The sequence below is a fragment of the Bufo gargarizans genome, chromosome 3, assembly GCF_014858855.1.
Source record: "Bufo gargarizans isolate SCDJY-AF-19 chromosome 3, ASM1485885v1, whole genome shotgun sequence".
In the NCBI taxonomy this organism is placed as follows: domain Eukaryota; kingdom Metazoa; phylum Chordata; class Amphibia; order Anura; family Bufonidae; genus Bufo; species Bufo gargarizans.
The window spans coordinates 276,744,540-276,756,779 of NC_058082.1; the positions used below are offsets into that span (position 1 = coordinate 276,744,540).

General features: G+C 44.8%; 1 protein-coding gene across 1 annotated transcript in view; it reads left to right on the top strand.

Annotated features, from left to right (window-relative positions):
- Positions 1-12,240, top strand: part of LOC122931854 (multidrug and toxin extrusion protein 1-like) — a 74,571-nt gene that overhangs the window by 6,453 nt on the left and 55,878 nt on the right. Inside the window, exons 2-4 of the mRNA XM_044285908.1 lie at positions 6,238-6,339; positions 8,726-8,794; positions 9,565-9,713. Of these exons, the coding sequence (XP_044141843.1) occupies positions 6,238-6,339; positions 8,726-8,794; positions 9,565-9,713 (320 nt within the window). The remainder of the gene's footprint in view (positions 1-6,237; positions 6,340-8,725; positions 8,795-9,564; positions 9,714-12,240) is intronic.

Consider the following 12,240-nt stretch of genomic DNA (forward strand, 5'->3'; position numbering starts at 1 on the left):
CTTGACTAAAGACACATTAGTCCATACAGTCTCTGCAGGTGTTATTAGGGAGCCCTTCAATTGACTCCACCAAGTCCTTTGCCCTGATTAGGAGCTTGTGGATATTCTACTTAACCCATGCAGAAACTATGCAATGCTTCCATTATACCTTTATTTCTGTGTAGGTGCTACTCCTGGTTTTGGTTCACAATCACTGATGGAGATCACTGACAAACACTATCTGTGTGAAAGGGTCCTAAGAGGAACTGTCCACTTTAATTTAAGATATTTAAAGGGTTATTGCTATTTCTGCCTTTTGTATCTGATATGGGACTAACCTGAGTAAGCATCGGGGGGGGGGGGTTGTTCCTCTGTTTCCATAACTCCCATAGCAGTGAATGGGAGTCAGTGTAGTCTAGCAAAGGAAACAACACTGGTTCCTATAAATTGTCAATTTCATAAACAGTGTAGCTTGCTGTGCTATACTCTACCATCTTCTATAGTTCAAAAAGTGTTACAGGACTACAGAAAAATACTTCAGATGCAGGTGATACCGTATATACTCGAGTATAGGCCGACCCGAGTATAAGCCGAGGCCCCTAATTTTACCCCCAAAAAATGGGAACAATTATTGACTCGAGTATAAGACTAGGGTGGGAAATGCAGCAGCTACTGGTAAATTTCAAAAATAAAAATAGATACCGTACCAATAAAATTAGATTTTTGGGAAAACACCAGTTCATGCGAATTTTTATGCGAAAATTTGAATGCGATTTTTTTGCGAATTTTCGCAATCAAGAAAATACCCCTCCCTACTTCATACTTAACCAGGGAGGGGGGGCTGTCCAGGGGGAGCGGGGGATTTCCAGGGGGAGGGAGGGCTGTCCAGGGGGAGGGCAGGCTGTGCAGGGGCCGGTACTTACTGCCGGTGTAAATCTCGCGGTCTGCTCCCAGTGTAAATCTCGCGGCCCGCGTGTCTCGCGAGATTTACACTGGGAGCTTAACAGAGGTGCCGCGCGGGCGTGCTGGGAGCTGACCGGAGCAGCTGTAAAGGTAAGTAACAGCTTCTCCGGCCCCCAACATGTCATGGTCTGTATTATGGCAATGTAAGTTGCCATAATACAGACCTAGACTCGAGTATAAGACGAGGGGGCTTTTTGAGCACAAAAATATGTGCCAAAAAACTCGTCTTATACTCGAGTATATACGGTACTCCAGTTCCCCTGACAGAAAGATATCTAGGCCATTGTTCCTTGTTCTTGTAAAGAAACAGAATGGATATTTTAGAACAATAATTAATGGTATAATGACCTTCAGGATGCATATGATCACATTTCCATACATCCTCAATATGAAGTCTCTCAGATTTGTAATTATCTAGGATCATTTATCAATATGAGTTCACTTGCCTTTCATTTGGATTTTACCTACCTCATGCCTCTAGGCTTGGCTTGCTTTTTAGCCCTGAAGGCAGAAGGTGGATTGTTTTTGGAGTACTTTTAGATTCTCAAAGACAATCCTCCTTTTTCTCGCAAAAAATTACAGATGAAATTAGAGGTTTACAGAAGAAAATATTTTTATTCTAAAAAACAACTTAAATGTTTCTAAGAAATGCAATGCCTGCCCTGAGATCGATGAGGCCTGCATCCAAGCATTGTACCAATGCCACTTCAGTCAAGACCACTTTAAATTCTAATCCTAAATTTGGGAGAAGAATTCTCTATCGTTCAAAGGTCTAGTCAAGATTTCACTTCACTGGTGGTTAAAAGCAAAGAACTTGAAGAAGAGGGTCCTTTGGCATCAGTATCTACTGGTATTAGTTAATACTAATGCCAGCAAAAAGAGGTGGAAAGCTTGCACCTTTCAGAGTACTAGGCGCCAACATTTGAACTCTATTCACTTAATTGGGGCTGAGCTGCAACTAGGCCATACGACCAATGTATGGCGACATCACATGGCCTTCTTGCAGCTGAATGGAGGAGGTCCCAGGGAGGTCCCAGGTGTCGGACCCCCGCTGATCTGATATTGATGACCTATTCTGAGGATAAACTGCTAGGACTTGATTCAATCGAAGTAATCTTACAGCAGTCACCACTGAAGTCAATAGAGCTGCATTAATTGCAAAGGGTATCTAACTCTTTAGACAAGATTACTTAAAATGTTCTAAAATCCCTGAAATACATTTTTGCTATATACAAACCGGATTCCAAAAAAGTTGGGGCACTAAACAAATTGTGAATAAAAACTGAATGCAATGATGTGGAGATGGCAAATGTCAATATTTTATTTGTAATAGAACATAGATGACAGATCAAACGTTTAATCCGAGTAAATGTATCATTTTAAAGGAAAAATACGTTGATTCAAATTTTCACGGTGTCAACAAATCCCCAAAAAGTTGGGACAAGTAGCAATAAGAGGCTGGAAAAAGTAAATTTGAGCATAACGAATAGCTGGAAGACCAATTAACACTAATTAGGTCAATTGGCAACATGATTGGGTATAAAAAGAGCTTCTCAGAGTGGCAGTGTCTCTCAGAAGCCAAGATGGGTAGAGGATCACCAATTCCCACAATGCTGCGCAGAAAGATAGTGGAGCAATATCAGAAAGGTGTTACCCAGCGAAAAATTGCAAAGACTTTGCATCTATCATCATCAACTGTGCATAACATAATCGGAAGATTCAGAGAATCTGGAACAATCTCTGTGCGTAAGGGTCAAGGCCGTAAAACCATACTGGATGCCCGCGATCTCCGGGCCCTTAAACGACACTGCACCACAAACAGGAATGCTACTGTAAAGGAAATCACAGAATGAGCTCAGGAATACTTCCTCAAACCATTGTCAGTGAACACAATCCACCGTGCCATCCGCCGTTGCCAGCTGAAACTCTACAGTGCAAAGAAGAAGCCATTTCTAAGCAAGATCCACAAGCTCAGGCGTTTTCACTGGGCCAGGGATCATTTAAAATGGAGTGTGGCAAAATGGAAGACTGTTCTGTGGTCAGACGAGTCGCGATTCGTAGTTCTTTTTGGAAATCTGGAACGCCATGTCATCCGGACCAAAGAGGACAAGGACAACCCAAGTTGTTATGAACGCTCAGTTCAGAAGCCTGCATCTCTGATAGTATGGGGTTGCATGAGTGCGTGTGGCATGGGCAGCTTGCATGTCTGGAAAGGCACCATCAATGCAGAAAAATATATTCAGGTTCTAGAACAACATATGCTCCCATCCAGACGTCATCTCTTTCAGGGAAGACCCTGCATTTTTCAACAAGATAATGCCAGACCACATTCTGCATCAATCACAACATCATGGCTGCGTAGGAGAAGGATCCAGGTACTGAAATGGCCAGTCTGCAGTCCAGATCTTTCACCTATAGAGAACATTTGGCGCATCATAAAGAGGAAGGTGCAACAAAGAAGGCCCAAGACGATTGAACAGTTAGAGGCCTGTATTAGACAAGAATGGGAGAGCATTCCTATTTCTAAACTTGAGAAACTGGTCTCCTCGGTCCCCAGACGTCTGTTGAGTGTTGTAAGAAGGGGAGATGCCACACAGTGGTGAAAATGGCCTTGTCCCAACTTTTGGGGGATTTGTTGACACCATGAAATTCTGATTCAACATATTTTTCCCTTAAAATGGTACATTTTCTCAGTTTAAACTTTTGTTCCGTGATTTATGTTCTATTCTGAATAAAATATTAGAAGTTGGCACCTCCACACCATTGCATTCAGTTTTTATTCACGATTTGTATAGTGTCGCAACTTTTTTGGAATCCGGTTTGTATTTTATTTATAGATTTTACAGTTTTTTCTAAAAAAAGAAAAAAATAGTCTCCTGAAATTCAGGTGTCTATTGCACTTTGGAATCAGTACAGTCCTTATGGTAATGTACTCCTTTCAATTATGAAGGTGGTCGTAGAAATACTCTTCAGCCCTAGACTGTACAGTTAAGAAATTTGTTGCACTACATGAATCATATTTATTAATCTATATAACTAAAAGTAATTAGTGCAGCAACGTTAAATGTCAGCAGAGATTAAGGATATTCAGATTCTTTTCAGGCCAAATCTGATGTAGATGTGGGCTGAGTATTGAGTGGGGAAGGCTTCCAACAGTATGCTGATTCTCTAAGGCACTACTTCTTAAAGATAAAAAGGAATCACATTTATTAATCCATATAACGAAAAGTAATCTGTGCAGAAATGTAATTCTCTCAGCGCACAGGTCGTGACCTTCCCCGCTCCATACTCACCCCATGTCTACACCAGATTTGGCTTGATAAATGTCCATTCTGGACTGAAACAATGCTTGCTTGAAAGAATCTGGATTTCCTTGATCTATGCTGAGAAAAACATGTTACATTGCTACACATGTAACATTGCTACACATTTTATTTTATGGATTAATAAATGTGATTCATTTTGGATCTTTAAGAAGTAGTGCCACAAATTTCTTAACTGTACTTGTAATCAGTATACTCGTACATTGCAGTGTACGGATGTATGGATTCCACTGTACTGGCATACTGTAGCATATGGTCTCTTTAATGTACTTGGAAATCTCCAAACTTTGGAGGAAAGATCAAAATCTTTATATTCAGTCTCAGCGAACTAACAATGGAGAGAAAAGATCCAAAAATACCCCATGCAGCTGGATAAAGTGTCTATTTTTGAGGCTTACGTAGCCCACGAATACCATCTCCAAAAGGACAGGAAGTCCATTCCACTAGGGCTGTTTCTGTCACCTAGGCTGAGAAGGCTGGAGCATCCATTGAGCAGAATTGAAAAGCTCTGACCTGGTCTACACACCATATGTTCTTGATATACTAAATATTGGATCTGCTGTCAATTATATGCCCCTCCCCAAAAATTATTATTTGGTATTCTCCTCTGCTGCTGTCATGGAGGATGAATTGAAAAAAAAAATATTTGTTGTTCTTACCGGTTATTCATTTTCTAGGAATCCTCAGCGACAGCAAGCTTATTTCCCTTCCCTTTCTTATGTACATAATATATTCTAATGTAAATAATGACAATGGTTCCTAAGTAGCTATGTGTAAACATTGATGGATGAGGATATGGAGGACCTGTTGACATCTCATGTTATGAAGGATTCCTAGAATTACCGGTAAAATCTCCTTTCCATGATCTGAGCAATTATCAGGAAAGATCGCTCCTAGGAATGCTTGTTCCTGAAAATTGCCAGGTGCTGCAGATCACCCAATCAATGAGCAAACACTCTAATTGTTTTTAAACAGCAATCTGCTGCCCAGAAACAATAATTCTTTATGGGGACTAACTATCACAGCAGCAATCCCTGGTCCCCATACAATGCTCTATTCTCTTCTGATGAGCAGGCAATTATTGGGAATGAACAGAACATTCCCAATAATTGCCTGCTTTGGCAGTCCATGTAAAGGGGCCCTCAGAACTGATTGGATTTTTACAGCCACTTTTGCTATCTGGTCGTTCATTGTGTGGTATCTATTACTTTCTGCACTATGGAGCTTACTCGTCCTACATTGATCTGTGCTAATAGAGCTGAAACTAATAAGTGCCCCTTCTGTCTGGCTGCCAAGAGGGTTAATTTTCTAGTCATCATAGCGACCTGACAATTCCAACTTGTTCTATTGGTATCCATGAGCCCAACAGTTTAGCACTGGGTTTATATAGGTGGAGTCAATTCCAGGTCTATAACTTAGCTTTTTAGCAATGTTATAAATGCAAACATGATATCTTTATTTGCTATGCAACATGCAACTCAGATGCAAAAAAACATGCAACATGAAACTGACATGCAAAAAAAACAACAAGATATGTGCAACTCACGTGATTTTAAATCGCAGTACAATTCAAAGCTAAGGCTACTTAAAAATCACATGAAATTAAACGTTGCAGTCAGACATTGTTGCTCACTTCTGTACTTGTCAGCGTGATTATCACTGATGTCTCCAAATACAATCCCCTTAAGAGAAAATAAGCAAAGGTGTGGGCACTTGTGACTGCATGCAATCTGAAGTTGTGGTGTAGTCCTGCCTCCAATGTGTACTTCTTTAAAGCATCATTCAGTATAGTGTGTTAGGATAGCCCACTTGCAACAAAAATCCATTTGCTAATGAATTGAGTGTTAACTGGCTGTTATGGCCACACGGGTTTAGGAAAACCACGTGACCAATTATCAATAACCAGTTGCCTCTCAAATCATTTCACGTTTATACATAAAACACAAGATTCTTTCTTTTTTTCTTGGTACAGATTCTCTCGCAGGTGCTGTGTTTCTCCATCAATATTGTCAGCTCCATATTCTGTGGTCACCTGGGCAAAGAAGAGCTGGATGCAGTGACACTTGCCAATGCAGTAAGTTTAGACTCCAAAAACTCAGTAAAGATGCCCCTACATGTTGTGCCTGAGCTGCGGTGCTGCACCTGTGTTTGCAACTTGAAACCATGGTACTGGTACTGGTGCAAAATGGAAATGAACGTTTATCTGCATGTGGTTACTGCAACTCAGCTGAAACATGTCAGTGGTCAGTGATTTCCATCAGTGACTGTGAGCCAAAACCAGGATTGGAGACTCTACAGACATAAGGTATAAGGAAGATCTGCTCCTGTTCTGTGTTTAGAACCGCAACCGGTTTTGGCTCCAAATCACTGAAGGAAATCACTGACTATACACTGACGTGTGAATGAGGCATAAGCGTGTCAGGAAAGATAATATTTTGTGGATGGAAGGTAAATTAATGGTGGGAATGCAGAAGACTGTTCCATTATATTCCATGAAAACAATCGCCAACTTGTAGAAAAAGAAAACAAAAGAAAAACACATTGATTTGTTGCCCCCCTTACCACTTGTGAATATACTTTTACAAAGAAAAATCATAATGTATCCTTTTCCTAGGACAAGAGAGCTTAGCAATCGCCCTCCAACCTTGGACAGGGAGAATGAGGCCAATTTGAGCTAGGTCTGTGTCACTTTTGTGCAGTAACAATCACAGGGACTGCTGGTAACTGCAAATAGGGAAATCACTATGCTGAAAACCAAGCTAAATGCTTACTATGTTTTCTTACATCCATAAATCATTTAATTGAGAATATGCATCTTCCTTCCCATACAGTATACTTTCAAATAGTATACAAATAGATATATGAAGTAGTATCAAGTTATACTAGTCATGCAGTATGGTGCCTAAGAAAACAATGTTTTACAGTAATGCTACCAATATACACTGCAAAAAGAAAAAATAATACTGTATACAGTTCCTTTCCTACATAGCAATACCACAGAATAGCAAAGTAAATGCCACCCTCCAATGACCAAATTACAGCTTCATGCAAAAAGCAATTAATAACAATTCTATATAATGTCAATACTTGTGTACAATTAGTATTAAAGAGAGTCTGTCAGCAGTTTTTACCATGCTGTTCTGACAACACTAGAGAGGGGCTGGGAAAAGCAGGGCAAACAAACCTTTTGTGGAATTTTTCTAGTCACTTCAATGTGAGCAGCACGGCAGCGTCAAGCGCTGCCCAATACAATATAGAATATGCAGTGCTATTCCAGCGCCGACTTTCAGCAATGGAGCTACACCCAAACAGCTGATCGGTGGGGATGCAGGGTGCCGAATCCTTGCCGATCAGCTAGTGCTCGCCTATCCTGAGGATAGGCCATTGCTTAAAAAAGGTGGACAACCCCTTTATGTGCACTGGAAGCAGGGCTTCACTGTAAAGTGCTCACATTGAGCTGCTTTATAGACCTTCCCCTCTGCTTTGAGTGACGGCTGTAGCATCTGACCAGTAGACCTCTATGGCTGTCACTCAGAGCAGAATAGAGGGGCTCCAATGCAGGGAGCCCTCAACATGAAGCTCTGCCTCCAATGCAAGGTGCATCAAAGTTCATATTCTAACTACTATTACTGATGATAAAAGCTCCACAATAGGGAGTAAGGGTCCATTCACACATCCGTGGTGTGTTGCGGACCCGCAAATTGCGGATCCGCAACACACCCGGCCGGCATCCGCTATAGAAATGCCTATTCTTGTCCGCAGCTGCGGACAAGAATAGGACATGTTCTATCTTTTGCGGAGCTGCGGACCGGAAGTTCGGGGCCGAAACCCGGAAGTTCGGGGCCGTGCTCCACAAATGTAGAAGCGGAGAGCACATAGCGTGCTCTCCGCTTCACGTCCGGGCACATAGAGAATGAATGGGTCCGCACCCGTTCCGCAAAATTGCGGAACGGGTGCGGACCCTTTTGCGGACGTGTGAATGGACCCTTCTTCTGATTGCAGTCGGGAAGGAATGTTCTTCCCCTAAAGTGAGGAAAATTGGCTTCTACCTCACAGGGTTTTTTACCTTTTTCTCGATCAACTTGCAGTGTAGGCTGAACTGGATGGACAGATGTATTTTTCAGCCTTACAAACTATGTACAGTAACAGTACCATGTAATAGGTACATTTGTAATTCTCTCCGTAGTTGCTACCTCATGCTGTCCTCACAAGCCTCTGACACCAGTCGAGGCATCCCCTTTAGCAGCCATGGCTGATGCTCCCAGACCCATGTACCCTGACCCCAGCTCCACCACTAAGTCTACATTATTATGTAACATCATTAAATAAAGATAAAATCATTTTATTCTGTAGCTTTCATTCATCCAAGATGCTGCAGCGTTTTTAACCTTATTAGGGTGTGTGGATGCTTTCACTCCTCGTACTATATAGATATAATTGCCTATGTTCTTTGATTTTAGGTTATTTCAGTCACTGGACTTTCAGTAGGACTTGGCTTATCTTCGGCATGTGATACACTCATATCTCAGGTTTGTTGCTTTGTCAACAGAACAATGTAATTTTCTTGTAACATTATTGTCAACATTATGTTGTGGCCTCTTCAAGTAGTACAACTTGACAAGACCCTTGGAAAAATATGTACAACTCTAGAAGAACCACTTATTTTGCATAAAGCTTTGTACAGAAACGGATGGTACAATTTTAACAAAATAAATGTACACTCACCTAAAGAATTATTAGGAACACCTGTTCTATTTCTCATTAATGCAATTATCTAGACAACCAAACACATGGCAGTTGCTTCAATGCATTTAGGGTTGTGGTCCTGGTCAAGGACAATTTGCACGAGCTCACCAAAATTGGACTGTTGAAGACTGGAAAAATGTTGCCTGGTCTGATGAGTCTCGATTTCTGTTGAGACATTCAAATGGTAGAGTCTGAATTTGGCGTAAACAGAATGAGAACATGTATCCATCATGCCTTGTTACCACTGTGCAGGCTGGTGGTGTAATGGTGTGGGGGATGTTTTCTGGGCACACTTTAGGCCCCTTAGTGCCAATTGGCTATCCTTTTAATGCCACAGGCTACCTGAGCAGTTCTGAAGGCAAAAGGGGGTCCAACACCGTATTAGTATGGTGTTCCTAATAATTCTTTAGGTGAGTGTATATTGATACAATTTTATTTGATTTGATGTTTTTCTACATCTACCCATTGGTTTCAATATCGTTACAGTAAATCTATTTATAAAGAAATCATATTTTTATCTTGGTTGGGGACACCTTTCTATTCCCTCTTTCAGATATTTGGAGGTACAAATCTAAAGCGAATTGGCATTGTGCTGCAGCGTGGGATCCTCATACTACTTCTGGCTTGTTTTCCTTGTTGGGCGCTCTTTATAAATACTAAGAATATTCTACTACTCTTCCGACAAGACCCAAAGGTGGCCAGGTATAACATCAAATCATGATGTACAGTTGAGTTCAGAATAATAGCAGTCGGACATCACTAACCTGATCAACAGGGCTCGAGTCCTGCAGGAACGCGTGGGAACGGCGTTCCTGCACTTTTTTCTTAGCAGGAACGCCGTTCCCTTTCAGCAGGGCAGCGCATTGTGCCCCTCAACACTGTCGGCGCCCCGCTCTGGCGCAGCATGAAGAGAGGGACTGACAGGAGGGAAGCGCCTCAAGTGTATCGTGGCTGAGCTCTGTCCGGTCCGTGGTACAGGAGCTTTTGTTTCCTGTACCCGGCCGGACTGACAGGAAGTGCTCACTTAGTGTGCACTTCCTGTCAGTCCGGCCAGGTACAGCAAATGCTCCTGTATCACTGACCGGACAGAGCTCGGCCACGCTACACCCGAGGTGGGTGGGGAGAAAGAGAGAGTGACAAGGGAGGGAGGGAGGGGGGAGAAAGAGAGTGACAAGGGAGGGAGGGAGGGGGAGAAAGAGAGTGACAAGGGAGGGAGGGAGGGGGAGAAAGAGAGTGACAAGGGAGGGAGGGAGGGGGAGAAAGAGAGTGACAAGGGAGGGAGGGGGGAGAAATGAGAGTGACAAGGGAGGGAGGGGGGAGAAAGAGAGTGACGGAGGGAGGGAGGGGGTGAGAAAGAGAGTGGACAAGGGAGGGAGGGGGGAGAAAGAGAGTGACAAGGGAGGGAGGGAGGGGGGGAAGAAAGAGAGTGACAAGGAGGGAGGGAGGGGGGGGAGAAAGAGAGTGACAAGGGAGGGAGGGAGGGGGGAGAAAGAGAGTGACAAGGGAGGGAGGGGGGAGAGGAGGGAAGGGAAGGGCGGGAAGAGAGTGACAAAGGGAGGGATGGGAGGGGGGAGAAAGAGAGTGACAAGGGAGGGAGGGAGGGGGCAGAAAGAGAGTGACAAGGGAGGGAGGGAGGGGGCAGAAAGAGAGTGACAAGGGAGGGATGGGAGGGGGAGAGAAAGAGAGTGACAAGGGAGGGAGGAGGGGGGAGAAAGAGAGTGACAAGGGCGGGGAAGGGAGGGGGGAGAAGAGAGTGACAAGGGAGGGAGGGAGGGGGGAGAAAGAGAGGACAAGGGAGGGAGGGAGGGGGGAGAAAGAGCGTGACAAGGGAGGGAGGGACACAGAGAAAGAGGTGACAAGGGAGGGAGGGGGGAAGAAACGAGAGTGACAAGGGAGGGAGGGGGGAGAAAGAGCGTGACAAGGGAGGGAGGGGGGGGAGAAAGAGAGTGACAAGGGACGGGAGGGGGGAGAAAGAGAGTGACATAGGGAGGGAGGGAGGGGGGAGAAAGAGAGTGACAAGCGAGGGAGGGAGGGGGAGAAAGAGAGTGACAAGGGAGGGAGGGAGGGGGGAGAAAGAGAGTGACAAGGGAGGGAGGGAGGGGGGAGAAAGAGAGTGACAAGGGAGGGAGGGAGGGGGGAGAAAGAGAGTGACAAGGGAGGGAGGGAGGGGGGAGAAAGAGAGTGACAAGGGAGGGAGGGAGGGGGGAGAAAGAGAGTGACAAGGGAGGGAGGGAGGGGGGAGAAAGAGAGTGACAAGGGAGGGAGGGGGAGAAAGAGAGTGACAAGGGAGGGAGGGGGGGGAGAAAGAGAGTGACAAGGGAGGGAGGGGGGGGGAGAAGAGAGTGACAAGGGAGGGAGGGGGGAGAAAGAGAGTGACAAGGGAGGGAGGAAGGGGGGAGAAAGAGAGTGACAAGGGAGGGAGGAAGGGGGGAGAAAGAGAGTGACAAGGGAGGGAGGAAGGGGGGAGAAAGAGAGTGACAAGGGAGGGAGGGGGGAGAAAGAGAGTGACAAGGGAGGGAGGGGGGAGAAAGAGAGTGACAAGGGAGGGAGGGAGGAGAAAGAGAGTGACAAGGGAGGGAGGGAGGAGAAAGAGAGTGACAAGGGAGGGAGGGGGGAGAAAGAGAGTGACAAGGGAGGGAGGGAGGGGGGAGAAAGAGAGTGACAAGGGAGGGAGGGAGGGGGGAGAAAGAGAGTGACAAGGGAGGGAGGGAGGGGGGAGAAAGAGAGTGACAAGGGAGGGAGGGAGGGGGGAAAAAGAGAGTGACAAGGGAGGGAGGGGGGAGAAGAGAGTGACAAGGAGGGAGGGGGGAGAAAGAGAGTGACAAGGGAGGGAGGGGGGAGAAAGAGAGTGACAAGGGAGGGAGGGAGGGGGGGAGAAAGGGAGTGACAAGGGAGGGAGGGAGGGGGGAGAAAGGGAGTGACAAGGGAGGGAGGGAGGGAGGGAGGGGGGAGAAAGAGAGTGACAAGGGAGGGAGGGGGGAGAAAGAGAGTGACCTTCCCTGCCCTTTGCGTACGCCGCGTGCCGTGACTTCACGCGGAGGCACTGGATCTTGGGTGAGTTCCCACACTTTTTTTCCCAGGACTTGACCCCTGCTGATCAATCACTGTTTTTGGTAGAAATGATATTTTTACATGGCAAATAATTTACTAGCAGGTGTAGTAGAGTAATAGAAATCCTACAGACCCAACAGTCATGACATGCATGTTGCTGATTCTGTGTAATTTAATC